Raw genomic sequence first — 16307 nt, forward strand, 5'->3', positions numbered from 1 at the left:
CCTCCAAACAGAACCCTTGGCAGGCATGCTAGCCAGTTCCAGGCCTCTAAGATCATCCCAGCCCCCATTTAGGTTGCATAAAAAAAAAAAAATGACGACACTTGTACTCCTGTAGCCCCTGAGTGTCAATCACCATCTGCTTGTGGTATACTGGCAGACTCCGGTCTTACAGAGATGTAAGCAGAATTTCCTTTATGCAAGGGGTAACTCTTGTTTGACTTCACATGAGATATGGCAAGATCTCCAAGTGAAACATATGCTTGAGTTTGAGAGCTTAGGACTTTCAAAGTTAGAAAGAACTTCTGTAAGCATTTACAGATCATGCATTAATGACTAGTAAAGAAACTGCAACCTATGGAAAGTTTAAATTCATTTTTCTATATTTCAGTGCTGTTCTGTCACAATATGCATTTAATACTATTTCTTAACTTGTCACTGCACATAAATTATTTTTCGCAATTCTAAACTCACACCCAAATGCAGGAATATGGAAGAAGTTAAGCACCTGTTTTTGATTCCCTGTCTTTTCAATGTGGCTTATTAATTCCACCTTAGTCTTCAAGAGAAACCAGATTTCAAAATGCCTAGGCCCAAAGAAATTGAAATTTCTGCTGACATCTTCTACTGACGAAAAAAAAAAGGGAATAAAAGGCCTGCCTTTACATATACATATTTATGTCCATTTGATGTCAGTCATTTCCAGTTGCCTACCCTGCATAACAACTCACATTATTGCTATTTTCAATCCCTCAGTTTCAGAACCTGCTTACATATAAAAGAGTACCGTGTACTGCTGTTGCTAGTAACTTACTTTTAATTTCCATTTTCAAGTCCAACTACATCTAACTGATGTTCTATGCATTTAAAACAAGGATTATTCTTACATTCTAAAATACCAGTGAATAATGTAAACCAGGAACATTGAGCATTTTCACAGGCAGACTCAAGACAATGAAGATCATTAACAAGTTAACTACCTAAATGAACACATTCATGTTAAATTTTATTGAAACTAAGCAAAGCAGATTTTTTTCTTCAAGTAGGTGTTAATTTGTTGTGATAATAAAAGTCTTCTATAAACAAGGGAGGCAAGCAAATAAAATATATATATATTAAGCAGAACAAACTACACAGCTCATAAGTATGTGCAGCAAAACAAATAACCACAGATGTTCTCTTACTTTCCTTGTACCTTAGAAGAATGTGGATACAAGGACAGTGCTGTTTGAGATCAGCTGCAGGAAGAAGATTGAAAATAGCGTGTAAACGTAACCTTTACCTAAAGGTTTTAATTATAAGAGTTCACAGATTGAGACCATTTTTGAAAGAAAATATTCCTCATACACATCACAAAGTTCACACATAAACTTATATATCCTGACTTGGACATCCATCTAGTAGCTTGAGAAACAAATGTTCCACATTAAAAAAAGCTCAGAAGACCCCAAAGATATGTTTATTTAATAGCAGTATGTATGCCCACACATCAGAAACACAGAAGTTTTATTTTTCTTCCAGTAACCGGGGCTTCTCCCATAAAAGCCCCGTATCTACAGTAGTTGCTTTCACACCTCTACCCATTGCACAGTGACAACAGTACACAGCGCAGGAACTCATAAATCTCTGCACACAACACAGGGATACACTAAACATTTGTTTTTCTATACAGAAATCAGCTTGAACTGAGTATTCTTTAGAGAGTATTTTCACCAACTAAAGACTTCTGATGAAAGCCCTAGAAGCTTCTTCAATTTTCCATTCATGATGAAATGTTCATTCAGAGTAATGCCAGCACTGACAAGGTATAGAACCCTCACAAACTATTGGTCTATAAAAGCACTGATCTACAAGGCAAACTATGTATTTTTTTTACATTAACATTTCTCATCTGTTTTAAGATGTCTTCAAAAAATTGACGATTAGATAAAATTAGAGCCACTTTGCTTTCATTGCAATTTTAATTGAGAGTTGAATACACTGCACACAATAACAAGCAGTGCCAGAATTTATGTTCAGTAAATATCTCAGATACTGCATTCTGGCAGATCAAAATAAACAGAAGAGAATATACACCAATTGTTTCAGGTAATAAAAAAGGCGAAACAACACAAAAAAAAAACAAATTTACATTGTGATGTTATTGGAAAAGCAAAGGGAAAAGAAACGAATGAGTCAAATACAGAGCAGGAAATTAAGGATTTAAGAATGAATTCACAATGACTGTCTAGCTCCCCCTTGTGCTTCAATTTTGAAATTATAGCTTTTTACAATTCAAAGAAAAAAAAAGCATGAGTACCTGCATGAAAGTAAACAAAACAAAACAACAACAAAAAAAAAACTCTTTTGTAGTAAGTACACTTCAATTAAGCCAGGTACATAACTCAAGAGTAAAGCATATGTATAATAGTATCAATTTGCTGCTTATATTTACAGAACAGAATCCAGGAGCCCCCCATAATCATGAATATGTCAAAACACAGACCACCACGTTTACCAAGAAAACCTTATTTCCTAAACAGGCAAATAATAAGACAAAGGAGAAAAATATAGTTTAATATTGGGAAGATAAGAAAGATGGCAGAAAAAGCAGAATACGTAATCAGTTAAATTCATCTGTCTGAGGCTAGATAAAGTCCAATACCAACAAAAAACAGTATGTACAGAAATGCAACAAAACCAGCAAGCATTACTCACGTCAAGAAGATCCCATTCCTACTTCTAAGCTAAACAGCAGTGGCAAACTTTAATACACAATTAATTCCATCTGCCCATAAAGGGTCCTCCTCTTCACTGCTTTTTCCTGTTCAAATGCTACTTGAGACTCCCAACTAACTTTGGAACATAACAGTCCCACAATACAGCCAGTCCTCTATAAAAAAAGCTGGTTTCTTTTCTGCTTTGAGGGTGGTAGTAAGTCATCATTCATATATCACTGCAAGCATCTGAAGCCACCGCATTACCCACACTGGCACTGACATCCCATCCTTCTTTCAATAAAGTACTCTTACTCACAGCTTCTACAGAGAACACCAAGATTACAGCATAAGGGAAAGACTACTGAAGTCTTGCTATTAGTCAAAACAAAAGTGCATTGGCTTTCAAGCAGACCTGCCAATGAACTTAATGCATTACCATTAAGGGAATAAGGGTTTTTATGTAAAAAAGTCCCCTGCGGCCTGCAGTGAGGACCATGGTGGAGCAGGATGTCCCCCTGAAGCCCATGGAGGACCACAGTGGAGCAGGGTTCCACGCTGCAGCCCATGGAGGAGACCACGGTGGAGCAGGTGGCCCTGCACCGACGGAGGCTGCCGCCTGTGGAAGACCCCTGCCGGAACAGATTCCGGGCCAGACCTGTAGCCCGTGGAGAGGAGCCCACGCAGGAGCAGGTGACCTGGCAGGAGCTGCTGCCCATGGGGGACCCAGGTTGGAGCAGTTTTCTCCTGAGGGATGGACCCCGTGTTATAGACCCATATCTGGAGCAGTTCTGGAAGAGCTGCTGCCTGTGGGAAGCCCACGCCGGATCAGTTCATCAAGGACTGCATCCCATGGGTGGGATCCCACAGCACAGGGGACGAGAGTGACCGAGAAGGAGCGGCAGAGAAGAAGCGCTGTAGACTGACCATAACCCCCATTCCCCCATTCCCCTGCACCGCTCGGGGGGAGGAGGTGGAAGAGGGTGGATGGGGGGGAAGATGCTTTTGGTTTCTTTCCTTTGTTTCTCACTTCTCTAGCTTGTTAGTAATAAGCAATAAATCTTATTGTCTCCCTATGCTGAGTCTATTTTGCCTGTCACAATAATTAGTGCGTGATCTCCTCATCTCAACCTTTGAGCCCTTTTCATCGTATTTTCTCCCCGTTCCTCTTTGAGGAGGGGGAGTGAGAGAGCGGCTATGGTGGAGCTTGGCTGCCCACTCGAGCGGAACCACCACATTAGCATAAAAGAATCTCTGGTCTGGATGATCTGTCTATCCTTAGAAACTGAGAAAACTGTGTCTCAAAAGGAACTGCACTACATCTCCCATATACATCTATATACATCTTACTGAACAACAGTATCATGCTTATATAGTTATATAAAGGTTATATAAGACTTTTCATGCAAGATTATGATCTCACAGATTTAGCTACTTATTGAGACAACATGCTTTGGGAATGTAGCAGTGGGCTATAATCCTCAAAAATGCTTACAGCTGACACAGACCATTAGGCCCTTAGGATAGTTAGGCTCCATCATAAATGTCACTAATTGTACACTCATGCCAGTCCACAGCTTGTTATATTTTTATGTACTTTTTTTCCATGGGCTATAACATTATGTTTAAAGACCAACAAGAAGAGTCTATCAGAGCTACAACTTACCACCTAACTTACACTGAATCCAAAAGACTGCACAACATGGTACAGATGCTGACCTACCATTCAATAATGATACATTAATAAATAAAATATTGCTAGTGTCCATGTTAAAGAAAAGAAAGACCAAAATTAATACCTCAAGCAAATTCCTACTGTTATGTTCAAACGTCTCTAATTTTTACTCAGTATAAATACTGGGGTAGATCTTGTGACTTTTAATACATACAGTGCATTCATTAAACCAGAGCCAAGAAGACTTACCCATGAAACAGCTCAGACCTAATGGTGACCTAAGCGGCCTTCACAGAAGTATCTCAACTATTACTATGTACAGCAAAAATGTTATGCTGAAAAGAACTGATGATCACTATGTGCAATCTAATCTACTATAGTGCTTTCAGTTTACAAAACAGAGTAAGTCTTAAGTGCTACACAAAGGTCTAGGTTCATTTCACCACTTTATATTCATGAAATAGTAAACTGGCCTCCTATATAACTACTTATTTAAACAATTCAATACATGTACAATTCATAACTACAGATGGTTTACTCTTAGCTCGTTGTCTCTGAACTAGAGTAAACAAAGACATATGCAAAAAGTTCAACATTTCTGAACACAAAAACTAAGCTTATTTACTAGAGTATGTGCATGTGTATGTGTACATACTGTCAATATGCACTGCACATGGGATTGAGATGAAATAATAAACATTCTGAGGGTGTTTTTGCAGGGTAAGATCCATTTAACTCTGATTGCTATTGGTAAAAGGATTAAACAGATCTTTCTGGCAGCCATACTGGAAATCAAAAGTGTTTAATTAATCTCTGTATATTTTCTACTATAATCAAATGGTTGAATTACACTGATCTAGAGAAATGGGAACACTAAGCAGCTGCAGGTACTGTGGTGAGACTGTATTTATAAACAAAATCATATGTTTCAGAAAAAAAAATAAACAAGTATTGCTATACATAGAAATAGCATTTTTATTATTTCTGCTTCCTTTAAGTAGTTACAATTGCATGTAAATAAACACTGGGGCTTAATGGAAAAGATGTGAAATACATAGATATGGAGATGGAAATCAAAGAACTTTTGGGACAAGAAGCAACGCAATTTAAAGGAAAGGTTAAGCACTGCCTAATTCAGAGAATTTGATGGTCCTATATTTATATATGTAGTAGGAAGCTGCAGAACCTCAAAGTAAAATTAGTTTACACTATGTAACTGGAAATAATTGGACATTACTGGTGTGTCATTTTTAATATACCATTACAAATAAAAAGCTAGTTGAATCTGGATAATGGCCTGGTAGAATGTAGCAAGTCAGACACTGATGTAGGTAAGTCTTTCCTATTCTTACCATCTGATTAAATAAGAAGTATTATAAATAACCACTTTATCTGCAAAATATCTCTAAGTCGCATGAAACATTAATATGCTTCTTTTCTCAGTTTGGAAGTATTTTAGAAGACTTAACTAAGCAACAAGCAACTAAGCAACTGTGTAGAACAAAATGCTAAAAGCACGCAAGGCGATTATACACTGCCCTCAGCAACTTGCATTATTCAGGTATTGCAGAATCTTTGTATGAACAAAAATGATACTAGAATCTAGAAAAACAGTTTCCTTCCTTGTTATCCACACACCCACCTGCAAAGATAATTTGGATTTACAGTCTGGAAGAGCACTTCACTCCTAAGAGCTGTTCTGAACACTTGTAGGTAACTATAAGAAGCTATTCAGTGCCAAGAAAGGTCTGCAGGGAACCACAAGGCTTTTAAGGCTCACAGGGCTCTCTGCAATGCAATAGTCAATACATACAGGCCCATGTCTCAGGACACCACTGATCACGTAATAAAATCAATTTTCTCGACACACAAGCTTTTAAGGGAATTAATATTCCTAACACAAGTATACAATACAAACATAGTTCAAGCACATTAATAAATTAGCACGGAATCAAGTTTTAAAATGCTTAACCATAAGTGAATCACTGAGCTGAGACCCAATTTTATGTAATGACCTAGATCACTTCAGGGTGTGAAACGATTTTTTGTTTCACACATCTGACTACACTAACAATCATCAGTGAAATTGCTCATGCGCAAATTTTAAGTTGAAAATCACTGGTGTAGTCAGAGTTCTCTGAACATACAAGTTTTTGTATTACCAGACATGATTTTTCTTGCTGAGTTGATAAAGGCCTATTTAGCAATTTAAATCATACATGCTATGCTAGAAGCACTGTGGAAGACACTGTATTCAAGGAGTTAGTGATCTCATACAGGTCACATCTGCTCCATTGGGCTTTGTACTTTGGATTTGAGAAGCCCATATGTTATTAATGTAATCTGTAACTTGCAGCACCTTGGGGAAAGGTAAACTGTAGGTGGATCAAGGAGTGGAATGTATTGATCAAGGACCAAAAGACCATTGAACATACAGGAGTTGGCAATCCACATAATGCTTCATGTAAGCAGCCCCAGGCCTGTGCCATACTGCACGTACCCTGTAGCTTTCAGAACAGTGTTGTGCTGCACAAATATCTTGGCCACAGGATAAATGCTGCCAGCTAATCATAGCAGAGATGCTTGCCGGCAGCACCCGCTTGATAGCGGCAATTACACCACCTGCATGGTGTTGTCTTTATCTAAAATTGCAGCAAGAAATACTCATGAGAACATCCTTTAGGAACAGAGTTGTTTTCTTGTGAGGAAATTATATAATATCTGAAAATAGCTCCCGAAGAAGGGAGAACTTCTCTCTATGGACACAATCTAGTCTGTACAATGTGCTATGAGAAAATCTACCTGGGCTCCATTTGATGCTGCATGAACACAAGATGCATTGCAACTGAATGAACATAGGATTTACTCAGCATCTGCATTCCTCTTCTTATTCTATTTTATTAAACAGTTACCTTATTAAGCTGCTTTGTTGTCAATGCTTTCCTACGGAGACCCAAAGAACCCTGTACCAGATCTCTGTCTCTGTCCTCATTTCCCCTCCCCATCCCTGTACAGAACTTCCAAGGCATATATGAATAAAAGCTCCCAAACCACATGGACCTTTTTATCTAAAGAGGTTCTGGATGCTTTAATCTGTTACGTTTGTCGTAAATACACACACACGCATACACATGTACAAGCAGCTTTGTGTGTCAAAGCTCTAACATCCAAAATCATCTTGGCAAATGGTTGGACTGCATCAATTTGACCTGCAGCCAAAACAAGGCCTTGCAAAGCTGCAATTAAAAATAACTGATGATTGCTCCAAATTAACTGTTCTCTTCTTTACAACCTACTTGGGAAATAACTTTTTCAAAGAAAGTCCAGAAAACTGCAGGTGACCCAAAAATAATTCTCTACATTTTGAGAGTATTCACAGTTAGCTTCATTTCCAAGTATTACAGAAAAAGATAAATATTGAATTGAATTTCTAAGGTACTTAGAATCGTAATTCAACTTTAAAAACAAACAAAAAACAATGAGACAAACTTACTTGTATCAGGTCTAAAATGCCAAGCTCACTTTCTGAGGAATCCACACAGAACACAAAATACAAGGTAGCATAGTGTCGGTAAATAAGTTTGTTATCAGATCCACCTATTAATCTAAAATGGAAAGAAAACATAAAAGCTCAGTTAGCATCTCAGGATACGCTGGACAACTCCCCAGAGTTATTTCAGTTAACAGGAGCACTGTTACTAATGACTGGCTGGAGCTTTCCCAAATCTATGACACAACTTTTATTTTGTGATATAATTACAATGGAAGAAAGGAAAAAAAAAAAAAAACACACCAGGACAGCACAAGTTACATTTAACACACAAGCACAGTTAGTGTTATCTATATGGACATTAATAATTTCAACAAGAAGAGAAAATATTTAAACTGGTATTTCTCGTCTGCTATAGCCTCTCAGAATAAGATACACAAATCAAGGAAAGAGATGTTTGGCAGATCATTAACGTTCACTTTGGGCACGAGGATGTCTGCTCAGATAAAATTAGCCTGGACCTACATGGCTATACATCTCACAGTTCTCCTTTACCTCTATACCAGAACTGAACTACCTAAATTCTTCCAAATATTTCAGTACGCTAAGCTAGTATCTATAAAATCTGAGGCCTTTGGCCAAATTGCAAACTATAAAGTGATACCTGCCCTGAAAAAAAGTATATAGATTGAAATGGCAACTGCAGAATTGAGCAGTAAGAGGAAAGCCAGACTCGTGTTCTCTGTGTCTAGCTTCTTTCTGTTGTACCCTGTAATTTTTTTAAGGCTCCTAATGAGTTCTTGAGCTTAGAGATTTCAAGCCAACATATTTCCAGCTTGTAACCATCTTCAAGAACCTAACCCTAAGATCAAAAGTTGAGTAGTTAATAGAGAAGCATTTTATTTTAAATATATAAATGTATATACATGTATATAAGGGATCACCTTGACTAAGAAAAAGACATCATAACTGACATGGTACAGCTAGATATTTAGGTGTGACTCTGCACACAGAAAGTTAAGGCATTAACATACTAGCTTTCATCAATCAGAAAATTTCCATTATTAAAATGTTTAGCAGACTATGACAATCTCTACGTTTATACTGGAGATTACGAGCCTACTCTATCGACTATGACCCTTTTCCTTCATAGCTATTCAATCTTAATAACTAGTATCTAAAAACAAAACACTTTTCCACGTCAGAATTTCTTCAATTAAAGCCAGAGTGCATAAAAAAAAAAGACTTGATTCAAGAAATAGTATTTTGTATGTGTCTTCTGGAGATGTAGGACCCAAGTCTTGCTTTTTTCCTACTCTAACTATGCTAATAAAAAGTCTTAGTTACAACTGCAGTTAACGCTTTTTTTAAATACTTTTTTTTCTTACTTCATAGAGCAAGTCTGAACCCTGACAGAAAGGCTGGGGACTCCTACTCTCGGAGGCTGTCTCAAATTTTAAGAGCTTAAGCCTAAACAACAGCTATGAAATATCTTAATTTTCTCAGTGGGTATGGAAATAGCCAGTGCATCTGCAAATGAGACCATAAATTTTTAGCTGGATTATAGAGAAACTGGTTAGGTATCATCTGCCTGTTTCTTCCCCATCTTGTGCCTGAATCACTTTTAAGATTAGATATAGCACTGTGTCAATTACAGTACTAGAAAAAAATGTGGTTTAGTGCCTAAGTAATTTTGATACATACACACACATGTATAAGTGTTTATTCCAGTTAGTAAGGGAGAGCATACCTGGGATCAAGATGGTATCATTACTGGTGCACTAAATTGGTCAAGTGACATGGCATTTACATTAGAACTGTAAAAACAAGTGTGCTACTATCAGCAGAAATATTTGCAAGTACAGAATGCTTATTTTAAACCTGATACTTACAAGCCTCCTTCCAGGAAATTACAGACATTTTCATCACGTTTGGATACTAAATGGAAAGTTTCTCTGATAATTTGTTGCTGCGTATCTTCACTCTACAAAAGAAAACATATTTTGCTATCAAGCTAAAATGAATTAACTAACAATGCATAGCACCCACAGCAAATAAACAGAACACAAAGCATATGAGTATCCTTAAACTATCAGCCTTTCATGCCTTAAATCTGCCAAAACCAATATGCAGTTTGTTACTTATGGCATTTTAACACTTGCGGTTAAAAAAAAAAGAAAGATTTTTACAAGCTAAGTTGCAGAAGAACATGTTACTGTGAAGTGTGAAAAATGTGACAGCTTTTAAGAAAATTCTACAAATACCATGATTTAAAACTAGCTTATTCAATAAACAGGAAGTACTGTGAAATATTCAGGAAGAGCTACATCTCCACTGTAGCCTGAACAGCTAGACATCCTTTGAAACTGTTTTCTGCCTGCTAATGCATGAATGTAGTCTCAAAGCTCTAACAGGGGGGGTGGTGCAGCTATGTAAAAAAATCCCACAAAACATAACTCTTTCAGAAGTATGCTCATGTAGCCATTGCATTTGAGCCGTGTATAAGCTCTAAACTATAGATAAGATTTATATATAGATAGATAGATAATTATATTTATTTTATATAAATATAGATTTATAGCTAAGCTATAAACTTTCCTTCTGACAGTCTTTTATTGATCAGAAACATTGCTTCTAACTTTGAGTTCACCGCATTCTTCTTGAGTTCCCACTGCGACTGTCCATCATTTCTGCACATTTGCTTCTGCTACCCTTCTGTAACAGCAGACTCATTCCTTGCAAATCTATACATGCTTCAGCAGCCAAAAAATTTATAAGTAACTCTTCTAATTTTGCATTTGTTTTTTAAGCACTGAACCCTGAAGTCAGCAAGCAGAGGTAGCCCCAATCCCTGAACAATGATGGAAGCCAGCATTTTACACCACTGTATGAACAAATACTGGTGCATGCATATTAAAAGTGACTTCAGCTAGCAATTGGTGCAGTCCCCTCCACGACTGCTAAGCAAACAAAGCCTGGCATCAGTGCAGTTTGCATTCATCACCTTAAATTTGTGTGTTACTTTACAAATAATCTCTACAATCAAGAGACATTAACAAAAAGCTCCAGCAGACATAAATTACTCCATGAAACACAGAACAAGCCAAGTGCAGGTTCCTCTGCTTGTGTAGTCTGTGTTTCTTACATTGTGCCTGCCTTCCTCCACTGTAGTAATCTCAGCTTCTTTCCCTGTGTGTATCAGGAAAGAGAGGATGTGTCTTTTTCCCCTCGAGAAACTGAGATAAGTACTTTGACTACTTAAAATAGTTTTCATTTTCAGAATCTGCCCTTATTCTCAAAGTTGTTCTGAAGCTTATTTTCAACTTCTAATTTATGGCCACAAGTCTACAATATGAAACGTAAAGCTACACAGAAAGGGATGATCAAGGCAAGGTTGCAAACAACAGGCAACTAAAAATAATAATAGATAATGACATCATTTCATGTTTTCATTTGCTATTTTCATTTTAAAGACTACACAGTGTTGTTTACGTAGGCATATTATCCTACTTTATACATTAAGGATCTGTTCCTTCTGACAGGAGCCGAGTGGAATTCCTAAGAGAAATCTGTTATGCTCTTGTCATTCACTCCTCCTTCCCCTGTTTCTCCTTTTCCTACCCAGAAATTTGCAAATGCACAACCATATCAGAAAATAGAAAAAGATATTTATGTTTGAATTGAAATGAGAATGGAATTAAGTGCTTCACATTAATGATGGAGATGCATACCTTTCCAAAGTATTTCATCTACCTATTTAATCGTTATATCCCCATTGAGAGGGAGGAATAAGGGAGACATCTTTCAGAAGTTACTGAAGCTCTGCAATGGAAGTTATCCATAAAGAAACACAGAAATACACAAGGGGAATGTTTATCAATATAGGTAGGTGATAATACTCCACTTGAATTTTTAAATTAGGAACAGTGAAAGAAAGACAACAGCTTGGTAACACAGAATTGATGAGAGAGATGAAAAAGGCATTAACCAACATATATTAGAGTTTTTCGGTATCAACTTTCTGAGGAGAAAGGCTCAAATTCAGTTGCCCACAGCAATAACCTGTATCAGTTACACTCCTTTAATTAAAAGCCTTGCAGCGCAAACCGAGGCCTCAGAGTCATCATTTTTGCTCTGAGGTGTGTGTAGCAAGATACATCCCTTCCAGTAAAGCTAAATATGGCTTCCGTAGTGGCCAGAATTTTAAGTAACTGGCCACAGATACAAATAAATAATAGCACTTATTTGTAAGAATAATTAGTTTACATAATTTTGGGGAGTATCAGCTGTTTTCTTGGATTTTATTGTCCAAGGTCAGCCCAAGCAGAGCTTAGCCTGTTTGCTAGGAAAAGCTGTATGCGTGATTAAAGCATTAGCTTAAAATCTCTTATCCTTGAATTAAGCGTGGCCACACTGTTTCTTGGACCCCTCGGGCTGCACTTTCCCTTCAGACCAAGCCCTCACACCGCATTTTCAGAGCTGCTTCAGCCTCCCGTGTAAAAGAATATACTTTTGCAAGTGATTTTTTTTTTTTTTGGGGGGGGGGGGGGGGGAGAAATGTATTTTCCTATTATTTTGAAAGCTTTCAAAGGGAAAAGGGCAGCGCTGACTTAACTCCGCGGGCCGCGGAACGCCCTCCTCGCTCCAGCAGACAGACAGACAGACACGTAGCGCCACATCCGAGAGGAGGCCAAAAAAACACGCGCTGCGAGCCAGCTCCCAGAAACAAATGAACTAATTGACGAAATTAATTAACGCGAGAAATACAAATTAGTAAGTAAATAAATAAATAAATAGATAGATAGATAGCCCGGGAACGCAGCCTGCCAGTGAACCAGGGCTTCTCCCTCCACCCGGAGAACCACCGAGACGTTCGGCGCTGAATGAGAACACGCCAATAAATGAGGAAGTCGTTGGGAAAACGCCTTTTGCTGCGGGGACCTGGCGACGCGGGGGCGGTTGGAGGGCACCCCCCCCCACACACACCCACAGCCCCCAACGGCTCTAACCCCCGCTTCCACCCCACCCGCCCCCTCCCCGGGATGGTGCCGGCGCCCGTCCCGTACGTATCGCTGGTAGAACTTGGAGAGGCGCGGCTTGCCGTGGTTGTTGAAGATGAGGATGGCCTTGATCATGGTGCGGCCGCCCCCGCCGGCCGGGCCCGCGCCGAGCCGCAGCCGTTAACGGACCCAACCGCCGCCGCCGCCCCGCCCCCCAGCGCCTGACGGGACCGGAGGGGAAGGGGTGGGGGGGGGGGGGGGTGGGAAGGACGGCGTCCCGCGAGGGACAAAACGCCTCGCGGCGCCGCGCTGCGCTGCGCGGACGGGGCGTGGCTTCCGCCCGGCCCGCAGCAGCATGGCGGAGGACGGGGAGCAGGCGGCGGTGTCGCCGCAGGGGGAAGCCGGGGAGGAGGCTGCGGAAAGCGGGGTGGTGGCGGCGGCGGCGGGCGCTGCTGAGCCGGTGCCTCCCGCGGCCGGCTCGCCGGGCACCGAGGAACCCGCCGGCGACGCCAAGAAGAAAAGTAACGCGGCGGTTGGGCCGCTGTGGGGACGGGTATGGGGGGGGGGGGGCGGGGGGGGGTGATGGGCAGGCGAGAGGGCCAATCAGCGGAGAGAGCTGGCGGCGGTAGCCAATGAGGGCGCGGTGGGGGCGGGACGCCGCGGTCGGTTGCTAACGGTGCCCCCCCCCCCCTGCAGTTGACGTGCTGCTGAAGGCCGTGGGCGACACCCCCATCATGAGGACCAAGAAGTGGGCCGTGGAGCGCACCCGCACCATCCAGGGGCTCGTCGACTTCATCAAGAAGTTCCTCAAGCTGATGGCCTCCGAGCAGCTGGTACCTGAGGGGGGCCCGGCGGGGAGCCAGGCGGGTGTTGCTCGCAGGTGATAGGTGATAGGAGCAGAGGGGGTGGCCTCGAGTTGTGCCAGGGGAGGTTCAGGTTGGGAAATGAGGAGGCAGTTCTGCTCAGAAAGAGCAGAAAGAGCACTGGGACGGGCTGCCCAGGGAGGTGGTGGGGTCACCATCCCTGGGGGTGCTCAAGGAAAGGTTGGACGTGGTGCTTGGGGACAGGGTTCAGTGGGTGACACTGGTAGCAGGGCTATGGTCGGACCAGGTGGTCTTGAAATTCTCTTCCACCCCTAGTGACTCTACGATTCTACAGCCCAGCCTGCACTTCACACAGCTCTGTACATTCCGTGCAAAATTGCTCTTCATTGGGAGATTCATACGTGCAGCATAGGTCTAAAAACCAGCTGTATGGAAGGAGCGTTTAGGAAAAACGCTGAAGTGTTTGGGATTGACTTTCTGATTGCTGGTGGCTTGTCTCCTTCACAAGTTCTCTTCCAGACAGTTTAAAGGTGCTGTCAGAAGACTGATTCCTTTTTCAAAACGGTTAGCGTGGCTGGGCAGCACAGTGCCAGTGCTGTTCCTTAATCCCCTTGAAGCCTAAAAGTCCTTCTGTTAATGTAGGAGTTGGAACTGGTACAGAAATACTTTGAAATTACCACTTTTATTTCAACACCCATACACTTTTTAATATGAGCTTTCTTTTTAGATATAAAATAAAAGCTAGACTCAATACAATGCTGAAACGTGCAACTGAAGTATCAGATAAGGTAACTAACAATGTCTCAAAAAAGAGTAATAGTTACAGTTTTTACCGCTGGTGAATATTATCAACAGTTTAATTCATTAACTCATTGTCTTAACAAGAAAATAAAGAGGCACAGACTGTTCCAGCATGGAACTTAAAGCTAAACTTCAGGAACAAAACCCTAGGAACTGTATAGGCTTTTTTTTTTTTGGAAACTGCATGATATCTATATTGCCATCTTACGCTGCAGATCCCAAGGCCCTCTGACACTACAGACTAGCTACTCTGCGTACTTTTGTTTAAAGCAGGAAGTGAGAATGGTGACCAAAATAAAAATAAAATCTGTTTGTGTTTGTGAGTGTTGTTCTAATTGGGAAAATTTAGGTTAGTGGGAGTGGTTTGGATACTCAAAATCAGATGAAGAACTAAACCAGTGAGTTTATTTCCTGCTGCAGTATGGGAGAGCAGTGGATCATCCTATAGGAGAATGCATTCAGCACCTTGCTGGGGCTCATTTGGAAGTCACGCTGCCCCTCCACCCTGCAGTGAAGGTGCTAACTTGTTCTAGTTTGGTGCAGTCTGTAAAGATTATTAAATACATCATAAACATAGGACAGATTTACATATCCCAGGCTGAAGAACATTTCTTCTGGGTACCTTACTTATGAAGTCTCCATCTTCTGTTTTCTTTTCTTGCAGTTCATATATGTGAACCAGTCTTTTGCTCCATCTCCAGACCAGGAAGTTGGGACCCTCTATGAGGTGACTTTCAATTTTAAATATCCTTTTCAAATGTGCTTAGCAGAGGCTGTGGTATGATTCTGGCACATTAAATCTGTTACTGCTCCTAGCTGCACTGGTAGTATCTTCAATTTAGTGTAATAGCGTTGCAAATCACAGATCTGTATTGATAAGGTTTGAAGAGACATGACTTCATACAGCTTCTGGAAGAGCGGTACTTCACATGTGTATGTCATGCCTCCAGTTGTGATGGAGACCTTTGTTATGAACAACAGTATTTCACGATACATTCATCTGGCTTGTTTTTGTTTTGCTTTGTGTATATGCTAGTCTGTGAATAACCTAACAGCTCTTGGTTTTATTTTATTGCAGTGTTTTGGAAGTGATGGCAAGCTGGTGCTGCATTATTGCAAAACCCAGGCATGGGGGTGAAAGACAAGCAATACAGTTGCATAGGTGTGATCTTCAAAAATGCAAGAGGAACTCACTTTCTTAAACTCACCTGTAAATGCATGGAAAAAAGAGGGTTTGGATTTCTGCTTGTGACTGTATACTTACAAAAATGGCAGCAGTTGAATAGCATGAAAGAAGAGCTACCGAGGTTATCCAGTTGTGTAGCTTTCTTCCAATGTACACTTTGGGTACAGAAAAAAAATCTGCATATCTGTAGAACGGAGCCAGCTCTCCTGCTTCTGAGTTCCCAATTGCTGTACAGGAAGGGAAGCTTTTTCAAAGTTGTCTTCGGGACTGGGCAGCACTGTTGCTGTATATGGTGTATGGAAGATAAGGTTTCCTTTTAATTAAAAAGGGATGTGAATTGCACCTACAGCCTGGTATTCAGTTTGCTTCTCAAGTGTTGTTCATACGTTGTGTGCATTCTGTATGTTATGGACTCTACACCTTGAACATATGTTATCTCACTTCAAGAATGTATTTAGATTTTTTTCTCATAGTCAATATGCAGGTATTGGTAAATAACCTTGCTCTATGCCTTTTCATGTTGGCAGTCTAAGTACCTTATTTATATGGCACAGCGTAATGATAGAATATGCCTCAGAAATATGTCCTCCTGACAAATTGCATAGAACTTTGTACAAGGCTGAACACTTCAGCAGTTG

At 40.4% G+C, this 16307-nt stretch overlaps 2 protein-coding genes across 3 annotated transcripts in view; one reads left to right on the forward strand and one right to left on the reverse strand.

Moving 5' to 3' along the window:
- Positions 1 to 13063, reverse strand: part of AP3S1 (adaptor related protein complex 3 subunit sigma 1) — a 34822-nt gene extending 21759 nt beyond the window's left edge. For both annotated transcript variants that reach the window (XM_084305535.1, XM_084305534.1), the window contains exons 1-3: positions 12925 to 13063; positions 9751 to 9842; positions 7862 to 7973 (exon numbers count right to left, since the gene is read on the reverse strand). In XM_084305535.1, coding sequence (XP_084161661.1) covers positions 7862 to 7973; positions 9751 to 9842; positions 12925 to 12993 — 273 coding nt within the window. In that variant the 5' untranslated portion in view covers positions 12994 to 13063. The remainder of the gene's footprint in view (positions 1 to 7861; positions 7974 to 9750; positions 9843 to 12924) is intronic.
- A 135-nt stretch (positions 13064 to 13198) lies between these two features.
- ATG12 (autophagy related 12) lies at positions 13199 to 16017 on the forward strand. Its single transcript, XM_084304944.1, has 4 exons — positions 13199 to 13379; positions 13555 to 13691; positions 15148 to 15210; positions 15562 to 16017. The coding sequence occupies exons 1-4, from the start codon at positions 13214 to 13216 to the stop codon at positions 15619 to 15621; spliced, it is 426 nt and encodes a 141-aa protein (XP_084161070.1). The 5' UTR covers positions 13199 to 13213; the 3' UTR covers positions 15622 to 16017.
- Positions 16018 to 16307: the final 290 nt, after the last annotated feature.

Source organism: Netta rufina (assembly GCF_964035555.1).
Source record: "Netta rufina genome assembly, chromosome: Z".
Taxonomy (NCBI): domain Eukaryota; kingdom Metazoa; phylum Chordata; class Aves; order Anseriformes; family Anatidae; genus Netta; species Netta rufina.